The 22,842-nt window shown below is 43.5% G+C and overlaps 1 protein-coding gene across 1 annotated transcript in view; it reads right to left on the bottom strand.

The window, feature by feature from the left end:
- The window catches only part of LOC108551044 (pikachurin), a gene marked incomplete at its 5' end in the record, with an annotated part of 62,635 nt that overhangs the window by 21,742 nt on the left and 18,051 nt on the right, over positions 1–22,842 (bottom strand). Inside the window, 2 exons of the mRNA XM_017905047.1 lie at positions 1,786–1,925; positions 10,937–11,123. Of these exons, the coding sequence (XP_017760536.1) occupies positions 1,786–1,925; positions 10,937–11,123 (327 nt within the window). The remainder of the gene's footprint in view (positions 1–1,785; positions 1,926–10,936; positions 11,124–22,842) is intronic.

Raw genomic sequence — 22,842 nt, 5'->3', positions numbered from 1 at the left:
CTTCCGATACAAAGTCGCTGCGAGTACTCTACTTAATAGTTTGAATATTTTTCTTCCGCATAGAACGTCTTAACTTAAATTCCATTATCTTCTAATTAATACGCGACTACCCGATAAAGTTGAGCGCGTATTACCCGTGCATTACGAGAGCTTTCCGAGAGCCCCGTCGAAGGTGTATCGATACAGAAACGTACGTATAGTTCCCCGACTTCGAGTGACTTGCTCGAGATTCCCCAGCTGGCTGTAGGCAATTTAAAAATCTCGGAAATCGACTCAAAGAGCTGGAATCTGCTATACTTTTAATAAAAACACGCACTCGTCCGTGTATATATCCATGGACGGAGGAAACTTTGCAATTAATTGTAATTAATTAACTCCAACGACGCGAGGAAACTTTACACTCGGGCTTAGAAACCTGCCGGAAAGCTCGCGTTGGAGCCACGGCTGGCTCGGTTAACAATACGTTAAAGGTATCGCGATGCACGTTCTCAATAAGGGAAATTGGATAATAGAAAACTCTGCAGACCTGCGAACGCTACTCGGCTCGTTCACGCGATTCCTTTATTACCGCGAGAAGAACGAGAGCGGAATTTCAGGGGAACCATTTGTCACATCGAGGGTGGCGCGATAAGCAAAGCGAAGGATCCTCCATTCCACGCGAGAAAACGCTTTTCCTCGCGGGATCTTTCTCGCTGCTGCCCTCTCGCATAATACAGGGTCACTTTCCTGTGGAAGCCCGTGGGACCGGCTTATCACAGGGACGTAGCCTTTGCTGGCGAGGAAGAAAAGCAGGGCAACGACGCGTCGTGGCCCATAAGCGTCGACGGAGCCGGTCCAGGTGTCCTGGCAGAGCTCATAAAACTTTTCCAACGGTCCCGAGCATTGTCGCGAGTGGATTCAACCGTCCTTCCCGTGCTCTGATTTATTCCGGTGGACCGGTATGCTTCGATATTTTCGCGGATTTAATTTATTCCACGGTACGTTTCATCTATCCTTACTGCGGCTTGCCGAGTTCTGCCGGGGAGCAACCGGGGAGATGATTAAAAGTAATAGACGGGGGTAGTCTGGTTTGCCAAGTTGGAAATTAATTCGGTTATCTTCCGACGAAGGTTACTTCAGTTCTCTGATTATTCTTCCACCTAGCAAGTACCGAAATGTAGTTCACGGTGATCAAATGTGCACGAGCGTTCCAAATTGAGAAGCTCGGTGTCTTTGTACGAGACTATCGATCCGAATGCTTCCTATAAGTAATACCCAGGTTGTTGAGCCCGACAGTTCGTTACCGAACGATTTCTAGTTTCGTCTCGATATTGGCTTCCTTATACCGGGTATATTTAAAATTGTAAGTCTTCCGTAGAAGTCTGTAATGATCAATATCGATCGACAGCGAGAAGCTATCGGTCGAACGTTCCAGATATTTAATTTCATATTCCATATTACCACGAAGTCTTCGTTCCGCCTCCATTTTAGTTCCAGTGGACTCGACGTAGCAGGATTAACGTCGAACCTAGCACGAATTAAACGATTGTTCTTAACACTAAACCTACCAAGGTTTACCATGAAATGGTCGGTGAATGGAAAAGAAGCAGAAGCTTTGAAAAATGGAATAACGGGAGACATTGAAGAAATGATTATACGAATATTGGAAGAACAATCGCGAAGACGAGTGATTCAGGTGAAAACGTTGAACGGGGATTTTTCAATGAAAGTTTGGAAAATTTTTGTGATTTAGACAATGGTAGGTTTAGCGTTAAAGTTCTTAAATTAAATTGGGGACATATTTACCTGAAGATCTACCCTGGTCTCGCAGAGATCACCAGTGTATCCGAGAGGGCAGAGGCAGACGGCCGTGTCGCCACCGGTAGTCAAGCATTTCCCGCCATGGGAACAGGGCACCTTGCTGCATCTGTCCGCCGTGCATTCCTCTGGAACGACAATAAATCAGAGGGATCAATGGACCACGATCGAGTGCGTCAACGAGGATGATACGGGTGTGGAATCACGTGCCGCGAGAAATCTTCGATAAAATCGACGTGAATAGCGTCTGGCTGTGTATTACGCGGTCGAAAAATATCGGTCGATTCGGTCTTTGGCTTGGTCTACTACTCGTCGATGGTATCGTCGGTGTAAATATTTGACGAAAATACGATAGCTCTCCTTTTCCTACGCCCTGTCTATCCCGCTTTATCTCGTTCCCTATCTGTTCGACGGCTGTAGGCACCGGAAACCGGTGAGATGTCTGCGAAATTATCTTCCGCCGCGCTCGTTCGACTCTATCGGAAATTTCAGACGAATGAAAGGGGCTTTCTTTTCCGTCTTTCTTTTTCCCTCGTATTTTCTTTTTTTCCCCTATCGGCAGACGAGCCGGGTTGCGGCCGGCTAAACCAGAGGACTCTTGAAAAATCGATGCCACGCTTGTCGATTTTTCGATCGGCCAAACCGGGAAAATATTGATGACGTCCTCCGTGCTCGTGGCACGATTTCAATCGGGCTTGGTTTGTTGCATTTCTGTTCCCTCGAGCCAGGTGACGCAATTTAGCAATGAATAAGTAACCGTGGCTAAGAATTGCAGAAACGCAAGCTTTCGGTAAATAACTTAAAACGTACATTCGATCTTTAAATCGTTTCTTCGTCTTCTAACCAAGACAAAGATATTGAACATAATTCTCAAAAATTTTCATACCTTATTTCTACAGGGTGTCTTCGACATGCTTGTCGAACTTGCCAGAATAAAATTGCCTGCGAGAACGGACTAGGGCGTGTTGGAGATCAAAGAGCCGCGAAGCGAGACGGAAGTGGGATCTAAAAGGCACCGTGCACGCGTTCCAAAGTGATCGCGAAGATATCGAAATGACGAAACTCGTTCTCGCGAGAAAGGATCTCGAAAAATTGCAAAGTCGAACGCGAGCTGCAAGTTAAAGGAGGCGGAGGCTTCCGGGAAAAGTCGTCTCTGCTTATTCGAGACGAGAGGGAGGTCAACGAGAGATGGACGCGACGACACGAAGACGATTACTTTCCAAATAACTCGATTTCCTTGAGAAATTAAAGTTAAGTTTCTGGTCGCGGCGATGATCCCCGTGTGGTAACTGCGGTTTGATTCGTTCCGCCTTAAGATGGCGATCAATATGGCGAACGTAAACTCGCTGCGCTCGAAACGCCATTCCAAAGTCCCGCTTCCGGCTTTGCTTTTCACCTGCTCGTCCGCGTGGTTGTTCCACGAGTCTGGTTAAATCGGGATCGACCGAGGGATTCTTCGACAGCTCCGGATTACTTTTTCTCCCCGTCACCGGAAACTCCTTTTGTCTTCGCGATTCCGCTTAATAACGGGAAGCAGCAACTTCCGCGACGAGTTTCCCCTCTTGTTCGCTGCTGAATGCACGGTTATTCGCGACTATCGATAAGGGATGTCGAAAACGGCGACTGGTGTAAAAGAAGTGGGAAGTTTTGCTTTCGCTTCATTTGTTTTTACTGCTTGCGATATCATACATTCGTGCTTTCGTCGTTTATGAGCGTGGCATGTCGTGCCAAATTTTGATATTGCTAACGTTTTTCGTATTTCTCGTAATCTTTTTGGATTTTAGAATTTTAGATTGTTTTGGGAATTTTAATAACTCCTTTGTTCTAGGAATTTTATTTTATATTTTGTATTTTTAGGAATTTCTCTTTTTTATGGTCTTGCTGATTTCTGTTGCGGACCCTTGAAGGAAGGGGGTCCTTCATTTTCATTTAAGGAATTTCGCCCCTTTTATTATATATCTTTATATCGTTTTTATTCCTACACTTCCTTTTTTAGTATTCCTTTCTTCTTCATGTTTCTTTACCGTGAGAATTCTATTTCTCGTGCTTTTGCATTTTTCATCGCTGCACTGCACTACTGGGTTGCTTTTCCTTTATACTCGAAATGTATTTTCCTCTTTTCGTCATTCGATATCTTTTTGGATTTTAGAATTTTAGAATGTTTTGGGAATTTTAATAACTCCTTTGTTCTAGGAATTTTATTTTATATTTTGTATTTTTAGGAATTTCTCTTTTTTATGGTCTTGCTGCTTTCTGTTGCGGACCCTTGACGGAAGGGGTCCTTCCTTTTCATTTAAGGAATTTCGCCCCTTTTATTATATATCTTTATATCGTTTTTATTCCTGCACTTCCTTTTTTAGTATTCCTTTCTTCTTCATGTTTCTTTACCGTGAGAATTCTATTCCTGAGGTTCCTGCGTTTTCTTTTTTTACTACTGCACTTTCCTTTTTATGCACTCATTTTTTTAAGTTTCCTATAGCTTGAATTCCATTTTTGAACTCGCGTCGTTCCTTCTTTACTACTGCATTCTTCGTTCAGCGTTTCTTTCCTTACATTTCTTATTACTTGGAATTCCATTTCTCGTGCTTTTGCATTTTTCATCGCTGCACTGCACTACTGGGTTGCTTTTCCTTTATACTCGAAATGTATTTTCCTCTTTTCGTCATTCTATCGACGGTGAAAATTTTTCTAAGTTTCAATTTTATCGTGGTGGCGGATTATTCAAGAGAAGGGAATTTTCGAAAGGAAAGTAGCGAAAGTTCGTACTATCATCCGGAAGAGAATGTTCAGAAACGTTCATGGTAGATACAATTGAACGTTAGAAGCGATTTTGAAGAAAGTGACGACTCAGGAATAGAGAGAAAACCCCTAAGGGGAAGCTGCTCTGTCAGTGATGACCAGATAAGTAGTCATCAGGAACGATTTTCGAGAAAGTAGACCACCATGAATGACCAATTGAATGATCGTCGTTTACGTTAGGTACTCGAGGTTAAGGGGCAAAGGAGTTGGGTCGCGTATGTCTACAAGCTTCTGACAAGTTTAGTACTCGTAAAAATCGAAGATCTGGGGTTTCGATCTCCGTAAAAAGTGGCAAAGTATGGCCACCCATCCTTTCGAGGATCTCCACGAACGATACTTAACTTGGAATACTATCCAGTTGCCACCAAGCTTTTGCAGCTGAGTGGACGATTCCTGAGTAATGTGCATAAGGTACCTATAGTGATAGAAATTTTATCGATTCTTTTTATATTCAATATTTTATCCTGGTTAGCGAAATTTTTCTATTTTATACAGTTTTCTTCTATAATACTCTGTTTTAATAATGCATAAATCGATTTGCATCGGTACCTATTCGACCGACCATCATCTCGTCATCATGCAGATAAGAAATTCGCATTTTGAAAAGTACGAGGTTAAAGAAGATTGCTGGAAGATCGCCAAACTCGTTAATATGGAGTACTTATTTACCTCCTAGATTTCAGTCATATATATGCCTCTTCTTATTATCGCTCATGGAAACTAGATTCTTTCTATTCAGTCATCTAGTCAGAGATCTACGGAGTTCCACTTACTTTTCTTCCCTTTTCTCCGGAATCTTTTATCTTTGGTATAACTTTGCTTAATAACGTCTCGGAACTTCCGCGACGTGGAATTTCTCGAAGAACGCCAGAAAAGACAGAGAAAGAGGAATTGTTCAGAGAAGCTTCTCAAACTTGGCAATTTCAGATCAATGACGCGATACGGTGGGAACAGTAAAAGGTGTACATTCGAAAAATTGCAGTCGGTAGGGAATTTCTTGGTCAAAGAAACGGAGGGCGAGTTGGTCGATGAATGCGATCTGAAATTACGATCCGAAGTGAAAAAGGTGAAGCTCTAACGAAGACGCCGTTTTGCAAAAAAGAATTACCCTTCGCGAATAAATTTCTCGTTATTATTAATTTATACATTTAAAAAGGTGGAAAATTTCTCTGATTAAATCATCAGTATCGACTATTTCCTAACAAAGCATTCATTTTCATTGAATTCTAGCTACTACATCCCAGTTATTAAAGATAGAAATCTTTATTATCCTTGTCAATTTTATTATCCCTTTTCTTACCATCCATTCCTACTTTCTTCTTCTTTATTCTATTCTTTCTTTCTGTTCTCACCATCTTTATTCCTACAGAAACGACAAATTTTCTTGTGTCATAATTCAGGAAATACAAGATAGAAATCTTTATTATCCTTGTCAATTTTATTATCTCTTTTCTTACCATCCATTCCTACTTTCTTCTTCTTTATTCTATTTTTTCTTTCTGTTCTCACCATCTTTATTCCTACAGAAACGACAAATTTTCTTGTGTCATAATTCAGGAAATACACGATGGGAGTCTTACTCTTAATTACACTGTCCAACAAATTTTAACTTCTTCTCTAATCTGTAATATCCATAAGCTGATCCTTGTGAAGTTTACTTTACTGAACAAGAATCCGTAATCGAAATTGCAATACAAAAATATATTGACGTATATATACGTACGTATCATGGAAACTTCCATTCTGTGGAAACGCGAATGCAGTTACAGTTTATAAAAAATTTCTAAATTATCAAACTTATTATTAACAACAAATTAATATCGTTAATAACAAATCGTCCACCACGAAAATTTATAATAAAAATGAAAAAGTTAATAAATGATATAATTTTAATTGCATTTATAACGTCCTCGTGTTAAAATTTACCTATAATTTGCAAAAAGTTTATAAATTATTACACGTATTGTTAATAACAAATTAGCAGACTGCGCCACTAGAGCGCATGCGTAGGGTCTCGATGCGTAGCCACCTCCACGCGGTGAGACCTGGAAATTGATATCATTTTCCAAAGAACAATTTTTAGAAAACGATACCAAGCTAAGAGCTACGCACAGTTCAAGTTTAAGTAGTGCAGCAAAATTATTTTTTCTTTTAATTAAAATTATTTTATTTTCCTAGACCTTTCCTTGTTAGCCAAAGCTTGGAAACGCGCCGCTCGATTTTCTAACAAAAATGTTCAACGTCTCCTTTTATCAAATTCTGATTATCCAAGATAAACTTGTTCCAAACTTGTTCCAATATTTTTCTCTCTCATTTCCTCATTTCCCTTTTCCCATCGGCACGCGCGTGTTCCGTCGTTCTGCAAACGGCAAACGAAGCAAAGCAACGAGCTGCAGCAGCGGAACAAGCGGGTACCTTCGCGCGGATTCGTTGCCGGTGCCTTTTATCCGAAGAAAATCGAAGCAGATCGCAGAGACGGGGAGAAGTTTCGGGGCGAAAAGTACGATCTACTTCCGCCGCGTTAGCCTCTTCCGTCCGTTTAAAATTTCACGCGTGTTTCAGCCACCCCCGCCGATAACGTATCGCGTCTACGCTCGGAACTTCCAAAGTCTACTTCATTCGCCTATACTTACTAATGCATAGGGAATTTCGTTTCGCCAGGGTGCAGGCGGCCCGGAAAAAAGGAGAGGAATGGAAGAAAAAAGGGGAAGAACAAGAAGACGAATAACGCCGAGTAAATTGAGAAACTTCGATTTGCGCCACGATTTCGATCGATTCACCGGGAATAATCTCGATTCTCCGGCTTCGAATAGGGTACAGCTAAAGATGGTCCAGCTCATCCATTATTGCTTAGCCGGCGCGAGTCACGTTTCTTCCGTTTCCCTTTACTGCCGCAATTTCTCTGCTCGAATTATATTTCGGACATATATCGGAAGGTAATTCGATTAACTGGCCAGGGAACGAGCTTATTCCGCGAAAACTTTTGTCTTTACGGGACACGTCTTTACGGGAGTAAGCTCGTTTCACGCTTTTTCCCCGGGCTTTGTGTTTTACAATTTTACCGTCTGCTCGGGTTCATCGGCGACCAGTTCCTTTGCCAGTTTTATGCACCTTTTTTGCAAGAGTTAAAATATTTTTTCTTCTAACCGATCCATTCTAACCGATAGAGAGAACGAGGGGGTACGTTGTAGCTGCGTCTTCACAGGTCCTTTCGTTTTTCGAACGTTACGTTTCGCGCTAAAATTCAATTACGCGGAAGATGATGAATATCATGCATCGATGGTTCCCAGGTTCGTTCCAGATTTTATACCGGTATCGTCTGTAACGATTCTATTATCCATCTTATCTGACGCGTAATTTATAAAATAGGATACGGGGATGAAAATTCGTTTGAAACGACAAGACTTCGTTGCTACTTCTATTAGGTCCACCTCTGCCAGTAATACCAGATATTTATCTCATACCAGGAAAAATAAATTTCGTCATATATCTCCGTTTTCATTTCTACTATACTCGTTACCACCCACACACGTTTTATCGCGCCATTTTACTTCACCGCTGCATCCCTCTGTAATAATCACGGATCTATTTATTCGTAATTAAATTAATATCGTAATCAAATTACACGAAGTACCCAGAATAAATATTTACAAACGCGTAATTAAATTACGCGAATGACGTAAAAATAAATATACCGATACTCACGACGCGCTCAGAGACCCGAATTAAGCGCCGAGCCGGCCTCTAACGAGCATACGATAATTACCAATTAATTACTCTTCCGCGATGATGGACCCTCGTAGTCCAGGTTCATTTCACGCTGGACAAAAAAACGATGACAGACCATTCAGGCCATGTCAAGGAATCTCGATACCGCGCCGAACGATCAGCGGATAATTGATTAACACTTGGTAATTAACGCTGGCCCTCGATTCACATCGCGGCCGCTCCTGTCTCGACTTTGATCGTCAACTAATTAGTCGTCACGGAAAATACGCGCGCAAAATTCGTTTAACGAGTCCCTGTCCTTCTTACGTTATTCAATGGCGAAGGAACGAAGGAACTCTGCCAAGTATCCGAAGGATTATATCGATTTCCTTGCTCCTGGAAAAATTGCGAAATCGTCTGGAACCGGAGGTACAGGATTTCGCTGCAGCCTCGATATTCTTAATCCTTAAACAGAAGTCGATACGAGAGGTCCCGAATTTTTCCGCGCGATTCGGTATTCATCTGGAATCTGCGACGAGGTCTGATATTAATAGTCAAAGTTTTGTAGAACCCGATACCTTGGACGGCAGATTCGGTTAATTTGCAGGCGCATGGAATCCGACACTGGTAATCGGGGATTCACGGTACGTCAAATTTGCGAAATTCGTTGGCATCGAATCTCTAGCTCAGAGCAGAGGCGATACTATTTCGAGATAACCTGCCACGAATTGCGCTTGATCGTGTTTATCGACTTGATTTCCCGGAGGCTGTCAATCATTGTTGCATCTGGCAAATGCTACTATTTCCAATTGCAGCTTGAGATATTCGGAAGAAGGTGTTCGAGAGTCGATCAATTTTACGAGATATCGTAGGAAAAACTGGAAGAAGAGGAAGAAATCGGTGATTCGAGTGTAGAAGGCGAACGTTGCAGGATTTTCTAACTAAATTCATGTGACACCTGTTGTGCGCTCGCCGATACAGCAGTTAATTCCAGCAGCCGATACCACGCGGCTTCTCCACCCAAATAAAATGTATCTTCCGCGCGCCTAATTACGTGCGTGGTGTTTTATCGTCGCGATTACTGCTGGTAATTATTATTTACCGCGAGTCAGTATGTCGAAGGGCAATTTTGCGTTATCGTATTTATGCCTTATGTATTACTCGAACGATTTTGTTCCCGAGAATTCGCTTTCGCGTCCATTGCGGGTCATCTGTTCGATAATCAGCGCAATAATTATCGTTGGGACCGAGTGCCTTCGTAATCGAGACGATCATCGTCATTACGTAAGAGGAAAGATGGAGAAATCGGGAAAGGAGAATTTCTGAGTTAGGAGATCCCAGGTTCGTCTCGCGGGGGGTCGTCGAACCGCAGGAGACGATGAGACTGGTATGAAACTTTTATTAGACAAACGCGAATATTTTAGGGCATATTGTCGGAGGGATGTAAATGCGAGGGATCAAAGCGATTTTCTATTTTCCCCCGACTAAATATTCTAATACGACTTACCACGCGAATCTAAAATTCCGTAGAATCGATTACTTCCTCTCGGATATGGAATTTGTCGAATTCTCGCGACGAGAGGAAACGGGGGGATATAATCGACGTTTCCGATAGAACACCGGTTCCTTTTCAATGCAGCGTATGTTAAATTCATACGAGAAAGAGAGATTCGAAGACTTCGTATCAGAAACTGTGTTCGATAAGATCGAGCGATTGTCATCGATTATCCTTTATTTAACTCTAACTTCTGTCAACGACTTCAGTCTTAATTCGAGGTATGCACGGAAACAAGGATAATTCTTTCGAGGAGGCAAGTAAGAAAATATTTTCGCGGACGAATATTCGCGAAACGAATAGAGACCTTCCACAAATCCAGACGATTTGCTCTGATATCGTCTCGAGCATCCCTTTGATCCGTTTTCAGCGACCCCGCGCGTTCCAGGACTCGCAGGGACCAAACCTGTGGCCAGCGGAGGACCAAAAAAGGCATCGGTCCCGGGGAATTTGATCCTTTGATGCATTGTGCATTCTGTTCGAGAATAGAGACGCGCAGGACGGAGTGGTCTGGCCGTCTATCGTCCGCAGAGGAACCTGCAACGCTCTTAAAAGCTATCTCCCGAGAGGTTACGCTTCGGGGGATTATACGTATTTCCTTGAACAGCTTCAATGGAGATTTGACAGCCGATAGACTGGTCTCGGTCCGTTTCCGGTGCTCGCAGATAAGAAAACGCGGGGAATTTAATCGACGCCTCGATTTGACCGATTGATCCGCACTTTAACACCGGTGTGCACGCGTACGCGCGATGAAATACGTATTCACCGTTTAGAAATTTCTGTACCTCGACGGGAGAATGGAAATTCGACGTCGAAATTCGTTTATTTCATCGAACGTCGCTCGAAACTGCGAACTAACGAATGCATCGTTACGCGCGACGAGGTGGCCAAGTCTTGGCCGTTTTTCCCCGCAAAAACGGAACGCGGAACGTTCCTGGTAGGTCGAAAAATATTACTCGCGAAACTAATTTTGGACACGGATGTTCGCGGACCTAGAGAACGCGAGTTCACGGAGCGAAAGAACAGGCTGGTCCCGGAAAGAGCGGGAGGGCCGTTTAATTAGCAAGTTGTACTCACCAACGTCGAAACCATTCGCCGCATCTCCCTGCGGCGCGAGAGGAAAGCGATAGCGATGTTCATTGGCTTCCAGATGCCGGACGCAACCCTTAAATCCGGTCCTCACCGGAAGTCGCTCGAGGCCGGTTGTGTTCCCGGGGCCGCCGACGAACAACGGCTCGCGGAAGGTAATCCTCGCAAACAAGCCCTGCAATCAAATCCAGAACAACCCGGTTCACGCAGCTGTAGAAAGCCGTTGTATAATTCGCGCTCTTCCATCCACGCTTTATCCGCAACTTGCGTTTGTGCTTGTACGCGCGAGTTTCGCCCCCGATACTCCTTTTTCGCTCTTTGCAAGTCCGACCGCTTTTCTACGATTTTCGCAACGAAATTCTATTTCTTTTTTTGCATTTCTCTTTGCGGGAGTTGTTTAAGGCAGCAGCGGTCTTTCGCGAAGATTATTCGTCGAAAGTTAGATAGGGGTTGTGGCTCGGTTTGATAAATCGAGAACTATGGAAGCTTTTCATTCTTTTAACGCTAAACGTACCAAGCGGGGTCAAATGACCCCCGTTAAAATTATTTCTTTCGCTCATCTGACATTCTGTAAATTCGCATATTATCCGATCGTTTCATTTCTCGCTTCCCGTTTTTCTCTTAACTTATTTCTTACCGAGAAAAATTCTTTGCATACCTTATATACCACGAAGAGTCATTTCACCCCCTATGGTAAGAATAGGTGTGTGTATAATACCGGTACGTTTAGTGTTATCACGTTGACTGCCAATTACCAGATATCTCGTAGGTTGTTTACTTGCCCAGGTCGCCTGCTACGGGTTATCTCGTCCCTTCATTATTTTGCCATATTTATACAGCTACGAGGAAACTCGTAGTATAAATGTAGTATAATTCAAGAAGAAACAGTTTATACAAGTTTATTCGTGCAGAATAACATTTTTATGGTTTGCGATAATTTTTAAAACAATCTTGCACGCCAATTACGAGATAATTCGTAACAGTTTTTAAGCTTCCTGATTATTACTATGTACTATAAATAAAGTTTTTAATAATATAACATGATTAAATCAAATTGACTTCTGTGAGAGGATGGTGTCACCCTGCATCAGGATCTATGTTTGCTTCGAGGAACCATCCAGCTTATCAATTCTCGAAGCTTGAGGTTGAGTGACGCAATGGGTCGTCATAAGGCTTGTAAGAACCCGGCTGAAGGGTTCGAAGAGACACTTTTTGACAATCCACTGTCTGCACCACGCATCTTACAAGACTTCCAGCCTCCGTGTACTTTGTACAGCAAAGAAATATAAAATATAAACAAAATCAAAAGTTTGACATAAATCTGGATCTTTACTACACTTCTTAGACCGGAATCGTGAAAAGTTGCGTGGCAGTTAAACGTGTTAATACACGGATATCTCTATGATTTTTAAAAAATTAAAGTATAAGCTATTTGCAAATTCGTCCGAGCAAATTTAACATCATCGGAAAATAGCGAAGAGTTTTGTGGGTGTATCTTTATAGACAGAGATCTTTCGCAAATATGTAAAAAGGTGATTTCTTCGATCATCCGTCGACGTACATTTCCCGCTCGATTATGCCAATGAAAATATGTATTCTATTCAGCCGGATATACCGACAGCTTCCACAGATCGCATACTTGTTCCGTGGCAAGGAAATTATTCCCGGAAGAAGTAATTACGAAGGAATTCGGTTCGCTCTCCGCGAGACGCGTGTTAATATTGATGGAGCGAGGCATTCGACTTTGCGATAACTCCGCGAGTTTCGCAGTTACACTTCGCACGGTTAAATTCATCTTCCACGGAGGCTGCACCTTTCCGCTAAATCGAGCGTGCCTGATGCGATGAACAAACCGGATTTCGAGCACCTCTTACGCGTTTCTATGAGAGAGATAATCGATCTATCCCCTGGATTCCCGATGAGCTCTGGCTTTTTAAATCAAACCCTCTAAAATATAAAATAAAATAGGAAGAAAAGGAGAAGATAAACATGGAAGAAAAACTTTGTCAAATCGCGATAAAAATAATTTAAATTTTTCTCCTAAAAGTCGACATAGCAACCCTCGAGCACTGCAGCTCAACATCGAGATCTCGATGCTCGAATACGTAAACTCCGCTTATCCAACCCCCTGAACATCCACCCGGCACTCGAAAGTCGCACAATCACCCGATTCGTATTCCCAAATCTCCGTTTGGAGAAGCTGGCTCCGCCGAAAATGGCACTCGTTGGCGGCACTGCAGAAATAAGCACGTGGCTGGCACGTAGTGCTGGAAAAAGGGACGTGAGAAGGTGGTGCGAGGCCGCGTCGCGACGCACTCCAAGATGCCGGCAATTTACGCGGATTATGCATCCGAGCTGGCCCATATTTGCCTAGCAAGCGTCTGAGTGTAGCTCGCGAGAGTTTCTTGCATCCCCGTTCAGCCTGGTTCTCTGCATGCTTATGCGGGTGTACGCGTGTGCCGTGCAAGTACCGTGTGTACGTATCAACACGTTTGGAAGGGGTTGACGCGGGTATGTACGCGAATCCTTGGCCCGCAGTCCTCGAGTTAATGCACTTACAAAAGTCTCGAAAGTTTCGAGCTGCATGGCCATCTCGGCGGCGAATCGGTCCTGGCTTTTTTAAAAACGTCTCTCGGCTCGTTGAAACTACGAATCGCGCCTTCTGCGAAGAAATGCTAACTTCCGGGTGTAAGAGTATGCGAGCTCCGGTTACTATTAAGGCGGTGTGAGTGACGAACGCGTAGCAACGATAACCGGAGTCTCAAAACGAAGCGGTGATCAGCTTGATCTTTGTGGCGGGTTGACAAAGAAGGTCCACCTTTAAAAGGGAAGCTCGAAGAGTGGATGGGAGAGTTTTACGTGAGAGACGGGAACGGTGTGTAATAGGAACAAAAAAATATTGTATCCAACGGAGTAAAGTACATCGGCCATCGAGTAATAGACTTATTTAACCCTTTGCACGCGAGAGGCGGCTCTCAGTCGCCATTTAACACGTTAAGTGCTCACCCAGTGTTCATAAAACTCGGAGATACTGTAGCAATTGCTATAACAGGAAATCCCAAACGTTAGGTTCAAAGATGGCGAAGAATTTAACACCAAAAGTCTAGCGCTGGTTCTTGGAGACCGGAGTGGCACTTAACGTGTTAATCAGATTCCAAAATCGTTGTTAATTAATATCTCGAATTTAAAATTGTCCAATAACGAGTAGAATATCGAGGTAAAATAATTCTTATAATTAATTTGCACTTCTTATTTACCGTTTTGAAAATATCGTCGACTTTAGGGCAGAAAAGCCCTCTCTTCTTCATCCTTACACAGGGATATTTTAGTCCCGATTTTTAATTAATGGAAAAAATACGAGATAGCTGTACAGTAGATGCACTTAACTCTGCCATTTCTCGGAACAGTTTCTTCAACGCGGTCTAGATAATTATCTCAGTCGACTTCGAGGAAGGTATGTAAACAGCTGAAGAACCAACGCGCCGAGAATCTCGAGAATCAATTAAGACGTCGATAATTCTCAGAATACTCGGTGCTTCTCCTCCTAATAGACGTCATGCGAATCCATCGTACGGATGAATCGCGTTTGATTGGTTAGTTTGTACTGCTTGTTTCGAAATATCTGTTTATTATCGGACGCGAGATAATAAATGAAGGATATATCAATGAAGATGTTATAGATCGTCGTGAATCTCGATTGTACGGATATACCGTTGTTAACGAACGATTAATTAAATTCGATTTCTGCCAGTCGTTTCAATTAACTCGGCTGCAATGACGAAAGTATTTCCGCTGCAAGCTTGGCGAAGTGGTTAATGGAAAGATGATATCAGTGACGATTGAGAGTTTATTAACAATTTTTTATCGATTTTCTTGTAATTAGCACAGGATTCACGGCTCTGGCTATTCGTTTTCCTCGCCTTCTCGCATCGAATTCGATTAACCGTGAAATTATAAAACATCCGGGATAAAATTTCCAGGCCATTAAATCCGCGTTAATTATAACGTCATATCTCGTTGCAAAAGGTATCGTTTAGCTTAATCCCTCTCTCGCTAAGATCCGCGTCGTCCCGCTGGTTTCTCTCTTCGAACAATGAGATAATATTTTTCAACGTGCAACGGGGAATTGTTTCGTTTGGACGAGGAAGAAATAGAGAAGCGATTCCGGTTTCTAATTAAAATACAGGCGCAAATTCTGCTCAATGATGAGAGCTCTCGTTCCGAACTAAACGAATTCTTGGATTTTTCTTCGAGATCGCTCGCCGGTGTAATGATAACTCGTAATTGACTTTCGAGTTTTAATTTCGTTCAATCCCTGCTTCTCCCTGCGAACTTTCCCCCGGACGATTTCCGTAACTGAACACGGTTGTTGTTTTACTCGAAAACTGGGACCATCGAAGCTAAAAAGATCAAAGTTCCAACGACTTTCTATTTATTTGGATACCTCCGAGGCTGGTATGAACTTCTAATTAACGGAGATTGTACCCCGAGTTAGAGGAAAGTGGATCGTATAGATTCGTGGGAATAAAATAAAGGATGAGAAAGATAGAGAAAACTTGGTTTGTCACGGATACACTTTTATTTGCGCCACGATCTTAATTTTCAATCAATCGTTTCGGGAATCCTCCGAGAAAGTCACCAGGAGTCTTGATTGCACTCTCCTTGCTTTCTTTTACGCTATTCGGCTTTTTCTTTGATTAGGGTGGCCACCCTTACGCTGTGAGTCTTGCACTCCAGCAGGTGGATGGTGACTTCGCCTTAATGGTTGCTCGAATAGACGACATATTCATGGAATATATGCGAAAGTTTTTCAAGCTTTCATCGTTAAGTGGCCATCGTAAAGCTAGGGCCTCTCGAGGCCTGTCTACTTTAGACCAAGGCAGACTCATTCGATATTCACGCTCTTAGATTATGAATTATTAAGTAGATCGAGTGTCTAGACGTGAAAAAAGGCATGAAGGTTCTAAGGGATCGACTAAATTTAGAAATTACGAGCATATCAGGATTTATGCGAAAGAGTACTCTAGATTCCGAATAATTTAGACCTTTATCTTGCGATAAAATCTTGCAAGAATTCAGATAGAGGAACGCAGCAAATTTTCGCGAGTAATTCGTTTCAATGAACTATTCATCCATCGATCAGCAAAACCCACAGACATTTCTAAAAGCACGAAACAGTGGAGAACACGCGAAAAAGAACGCAACAAAGCGCCGAAATAACACAAAGGCAACAAACGGCAGAAAGTTGGAGTAAAAGCTGAAATATTATACAATCGCGAGATCGGAGGACAAAGCTGAAAACTTCCTCCCCATTATCCTGCACTTCCAATTAATCCCTCAGGCTGGTTCTCCATAACAAGCTTTTCCCATTACACGCGACAAAGCGTGTACGGGAATCGTGACTTCCGAACTTGCCGCGTTCGCGATGCTATCGACTCGAGAGGATCGATCGAGATGTATTCATTCGATACCAGCAACGAGTCTTTCGCGGTCATTTTGTTTAGGATTCGCTTAGGATCTGTCGCGAGTCGAAGGGGGTCTCTGGGGGTCATTCGCCACGGTGTTGCGATGATGGTCGTGTTTATTCCTCCGGTGCCTACGGTGCCTATGGTGCTGTTTGTTGGTATCGGTAGGCTTGATCGTGGCACTATGGTAGGGTAGCAGGTAGAAGGACATAAGGAAGGGATGCGTTTCGTCCTAGGCTTTCCCGAGCTTGGCTAGTGGACTCGTCAGTAAGGCTTCCTAGCAGGCCCTGCTTCAGACGGGGGCCTAACTTAGGTAGCATAGGAACTTGTATTTCGAGGATTCACCGAGGACTGCGAGAAAGTCCTCGAACCTCCTTCAAGTAGGAATCTGTAGGAGGTCCTCCTCTCCCATGGGAGTTGAAGTCAGTCGCAGGTATCTTCGGTGTGATGGTGTAGTTAAAAGGAAGGATTATAGGGAAAGGAAGTGATGAGCGTTTCATCCCGGGCCTGCTAGTGGACTCGTCGGTAAGGCTACCCTAGCAGGCCCTGCCTTAGACCGGGATACTATCAGAATATCGGGGAAGTTATATTTATAGGAACTGGAGGTTTTCCAAGGACTTGCGAGAGAGTCCTAGAAGTCGGAATCCATCTAGTGGCGAGAGTAAGAATGATGGTTCGCTACGAATGCATCTATTGGCGAAGGTGTGAAACTTGGTGGCTGTAGGTCTTTGACGCCACTGGCGGAAGACTCGCGGGGGTTGCTTGGCCGCCATTATGGGAATAAGAGGTCGCCGGAAAGCTCGGGACGAATCTCGCTTATTGACGCGCAACGAAAGCGAAACGGGCCGCGATTAACATCGCGTGCGACGAGAAACGCGACGCGTATCAGCGTAGATGAGATTCCCCGGCCGCGTTGAAAGGATACGCTCTTTTAGAGACGCGGGTTTAACCGGATCTCGCTTTGATGTCGCGCCACAGCAAAAGTTCGGTCGCCCGCGCGGCAAAATTCATTTCCGAAACGCGTGATTCCTCTTTCGCGTCCCCGTGGCCTGTTAAAAAAGACACGCCATGCGGTAAATCCGAAAATACGCTTCTCTGCTGGCCGTTATTAACTCTGACTCTTCATTGTCGCACGAAGAACTCGCCCTTTTTCCCACGCGATGAATCTTTTTTCCGCCCTTCCTTCTTTGCGGGGTTCCTTTTTTCCCGGGGATCACACTGTAGTTTACGGCGCGAAGGTTAAAATCGCGTTTTATTCTTTTTCGTTCCCCCTTTATTCTGTTTTATCCTTTTTTCTTCCCTTTGAAGGAATATGAATTTTTGTTGACTTTCGACCTTTCCTCCGCGCAGCACGTGTTTTATGCGAGCGTTCTCTTAATGCTGAAAAATTTGCAAACACGCGCGAACTCGTTACGGCCACGGTAAACGCGAAATGTGATTATGAGAGAACGAATAATGGAAGGTATCGTACGACGTAATTTTATATTTATCCGCGAGGAATCGCGAGGAATCGCGAGACGTTCCGGCGAAATCTCTCGGTTCGAAGATCGAGTAGCGGGGTCAAGTGTGTTTGAGATCAGCGAGACAGGTGTGCGAATAAAAGATACTCGGTCTGAAGCGTTGCAGGTGTGAAAGAAGAGTGTTTGAACGGAGTGCTCGAGATTATCTCGCGAGCATAGAGTATTTGAATATCTCTTCTCGCTGCATCGAGCGAAAGAGATAGAGAAATAGAGGAACAGGGGGAAGAGACTGAAGGATCCTAGCCAGTTAGAGTTCGGATTTCGAATTCAGTCCAGTGTCAGGGTTCTTATACGCGCTTCTTAAACTATATTCCATTCTTTGATCCTGTATAACATCGCTGATAACCTAACCGCATAACATTCTGGCACGAATCAAATACCTATTGTTAAAAACAATAAACAAGACCTTACTCTGCGACTATAAGGGTAACTCGACTAACTAATTATGGAACGCCGACTGACTATCTTAACAACTCTTCCAACTATGACACTATCTGCCAACTCACCACTGTCTATAAACTAGCAACTAATTCTTATCTTCCAGAGCGGGAAGTCCGGAAGGAAGAGAAAACACCCTTCATGCTAGGGTTAGGGATGGAGGAGACTCCTTCCGGGTTAGGCCCTCCGAAGGGTTACTTTCGCGGAGACGCTTCCCAGAGGTGACCACTTCCGCGTCGCTCTCGGTTTATGCCAGGGAAAGCCGGGGTTGCTCGAGGCCACCTCACCTGACCTGGCCCCGACCTCCCACCCGATAGCCAGATCCTAACGGGTCCTCCAGACCATCGATCATCGCACCCTAATAAAGTCTAAAAATATCCTACAATAATTATAAAGAACGATAGCTATTTCTTTCTACCCATATTCCCAATACCTATATCTACATACCTGTGAATTCGCTTAAGATGAACATATTCGTCTCTCTTTGTCCCCCATTTAAATTTCCAGCACGTACCAGCCATGGCGGAGAAACTGTCCACCCTGTCCAGCAACGGATCCCATCGCAGCCGAAACTCTCATTTCCTCCTCAACCCCAGAATTCTTCCATCCGAGATTCTACGAAGGTTCCCCGAAGGGGAGGACGAGCAATTTATTTCTCTTTTCTCGAACCCCGTCGCGCGACCCATTTTTCACGCGGAACAGCGAGCGTGCTCGCAAAGCTGAAACCTCGCGAGTACGAGGTCGTTGGAAGGCCGAGGACGAGGATAATCCGTCGTTTTTAAGCGACTCGGTGAGACGGCGCGATACGATCCGATTCCACGTCGCTTCTTTCACCCTCCTTCGTCCCTTTTCACGCCCGGCGATGCGAAACAGCCAGCTGTCGTTATTATCGTACGTCAGACGCGGTTAATCTGGCATCCCGCGACGAGGATAGGCTAATTTTCGCCGACTCGCAGGGTTTCGCGAAGGAGGACGGGGGACTTACTTTTCAACTAATCTCGCTCCGTCTGCCACGGAACACCGGATGTATCGCGCTTTGTGCTCTTCTTCCTCTTTCGCTAAAGCTGGCTGGGGTTGCTTTTTTCGTCGGCGGGGATTAGAGGCGTCCCTTGTCGTCGGGACCAAGCGGATGGACTGTGCGAGACGTGGCTCCGCAATGGCGGCGCGTCGCGAATTTGTCTCTCAAGGAAAATCTCTCGAGGTTGAACATTTTCCCCGAGTGACGTTTCTCGTTGTTCGATGTTCGTGTTTATTTGGTAATTTCGAGGGTATATCGCGTCACTCGACGATACGAAGATTAACAGCGTGGAACTGGAAGCTCTTCGAATAAAATGGTGGACGTACCCGAGAATATTTTGCATCCTTTATCAGCCGTGAGATGGATTATCGTTAATTACGATTTGCAATGATGCCGAGGGTACACCGACGAATGAAATGAAATTTAGGGAACGCGGATAAACGGACATGGGGATGTTCCTAAATATTCAATCGCGTCCCGACTGCTTTTATTTATTGTATATCGGTTGTCGTATATTTATAAAGGAGGAAGAAATGCGACTGCAATTCGTCACTGGATGAATCGAATGAAAAACAGATTTAGCGCAATAAACGGGACTGTCGAGGGGAAATGGTATCGAACGAACGGCGAACACGCGTTACAGCGTTTACGAATAAAATAGAACAACAGAGATCGACGCGATAATTCCGCGGAATGGAACGAAACGGGAAACCATTTTTCCGGTGCGAGGTAAATGAAATATTAAATTACTATCGCGGTATCAAATGTTTAATCGCGGTCGCGTGGAAACCGCTCGCCTAACGGACTCTTTTACAAGCTCGTCCGTTTTGTTTTGCTTCTTTTCGTGCCGCGTCGCCATTGTCTGGTTAGGGAAAAGGAGAAGAAAGAAGAAAAAAAAAATGGGAACAAATTAAAGCAGCTGCGACGAGTGCTAGTTATCCTCCGACCCGTTACAAAGTCGAGAAAATTAGATACCCAAGAAACGTGCTTTGTGTTCCGAGCAGGTTACGCTCGTATTATTCAACAGTGGAAAATAAAGATATCGCGCTGGAATTCTGGTTCCGGCGATGGAAGGCTCCAAAATCTAATTAATTCCTCTTCATCGTGCAACTTTCATAATTAAAAGCACAATAATGAATAAAAATTGCGTTATCATCCGCGAATTGCTAGCAACAGAGAAGCATAACGTGCCAACTCTGAATTTTATTCCGAAATTTTATTCCAATTTTACAGATTTGAATCGTTTTTCGGCGGTTTTGAGCAAAAAATGTGTATCGAAAATATCGAATATTTTGTGAAATAAAAAAGTGGAAACCTGAGGTATACCGTCGAATTTTTTCGTATCAACCTCCAATGGGAGCCATAGCGGTTAATGGGTTAGAACGTGGACCATTGTAGAGTAAAAGGTCCAACACGTTCCGGTGACAGCCGCGTTTATCATTCATAATACCCAAGTGTCGAGCGTAGTAACAAATTTTCGTCTTCAAACTTGAAAAATTCCAGAACCCAACCTTTTTTGTTACCAAAACTCCCACTCGTCACCCTCTCGTACATCTCGAACTGCCAATAAAAATATTTCCATACGCGATCTCGCAATATAAAAATTTCAGAGAGATTGAAATTAAGTCGACTCTGGAGCAAAGCAGAGAAATCTCACCCCTAGCCAATCTCCATTTCCAACCCCAACTACCCGCGAGGAACAATCCGCGACTCTTTCCATCGAATTCCACAAATGACGCGTAACGTAACATTTCGTGCCTGCATCTTCCACCCCTTTGTCATCCGTGGCTACATTCTTCCGGCTGGAAGAGCCGACGTTTGCCCAGAAATGTTCTCGTACACGAGTTCCAAGCATTTCCACGAATGAACCGCAAACGAATGCCAGAGAATTCGGGTAAAATATCAGGAACAAGAGGCGAAGAGAGAAAAAGGGTCTCGCGAACGTCTGGCAACGGGGTTGGCTCTTCTGTTTCGAGTCGCGCCGACTTTGTCGCGGCTAGCCGAAGAAAAATAAAACGAAGCCGTGGAGAAGGGTCGTGAGAAAGGCGGGAAAAAGCGGGAGGAGAGACGAAAAAAGAATAAAAAGAGGGAAAGAGGCGGTTCGTCTTCGACTCGCGAGCGAGCCTCCAAACCGCCCATCGATTAACGCTTTTTTCCAACCCGCGATTGCGGATCAACTTTTTCTCGAAACATCGAATTAGAAAGCAATTTTCAATTTTTCGCGCGGCCATTTTTCTGCAGGAAATCGACAACGATCGGAGGATGATTGATTATTAGCACGAGAAGGTTCTTTTAATTCGATCGAATAGAAATCTTTCGCTTCCCCGTCGACGATAATTGGGTAACGATTAATTATTCGGATATATGACTCGTTTCAATTTCATCGAGCAGAAATTGTCAATTTTTCGCACCTTCGTTTTCGTGGAAAAGAACGATTATTTGGATGAAGCACACGCGTGTTATTTCAATTTAATTCAACTGGAAATTTCAGTCTTTCGCTTCCCCATTTTTATGAAGAATACTCGCAATAATTGGATAACGATTAATTATTCGAGTAAATGGATTATTTTAATTTAATCGAGCAGCAATGTAAATAAGCTCCTATCCCGTGTTACTTTATTTTCGCGAAAAGCGAATATTGAGAAACGCAAAACCGCAAGATTGCAGGTATGAACACACGTGGAATCCTCTTTGTACGTACCTTTATGGATTATTTCTTTGGAATTATTTTAATTTTCAATTCCTATTTTTCGTCATATCTATTCGCGTAATCGATTATTTCGTCACGCCATTTCAGTTCACTACACCTTTTCTTTTTTCATTTCCATATCGTACAAGAGGTGACATAACGATGCACGAATTCGTTCCGCAGGTTAGTTACGCACGCGCATTATCCAGGCTGATGAATTGATAACGCACCTAACTCGTTCTACTCGACTGATCACACAGCATCGTGTTCTACTACTGCGATCCTGTATATAATGCGTTCTACTAATCTGATCATATGCATAATTCATCCCTCTCGTCTGCTATACAAAGCCCTACTCGTCTGATCGTACGCACGACCTATACTACTAGTCCCGTCACACGCCACTCTTACCCTAATCCATCTATACAGGCCTTCCCTGCTAAAGAACAATCTACGTAGAAATCACAAATCCATGCAAATTGGGAACTACGACTATACTATTATTATACTATTATTATATATTATTATATATTTACATTCCCTAAATTAAAATTAAAAATACAGATTCCAAATATAATAATTATGATAGTAACGGGGAACAAGATGGAGGAATGGGAATTCAAGCGGAGTTTGGTCAAAGTTCTTTAAGAAACGACATGGGAATTATGACTATACGAATCTCTAAATTAAAATTAAAAATGCAAATACCAAATATAAAAATTATGATAGTAACGGGGAACAAGATGGAGGAACAGAGATTCACA

This window comes from Eufriesea mexicana, unplaced genomic scaffold (assembly GCF_001483705.2).
Source record: "Eufriesea mexicana isolate 0111107269 unplaced genomic scaffold, ASM148370v2 scaffold4744748392, whole genome shotgun sequence".
Lineage (NCBI taxonomy): Eukaryota > Metazoa > Arthropoda > Insecta > Hymenoptera > Apidae > Eufriesea > Eufriesea mexicana.
The sequence above is the reverse complement of the archived record's forward strand: the minus strand, read 5'-3'. Positions and strand labels throughout refer to the sequence as shown.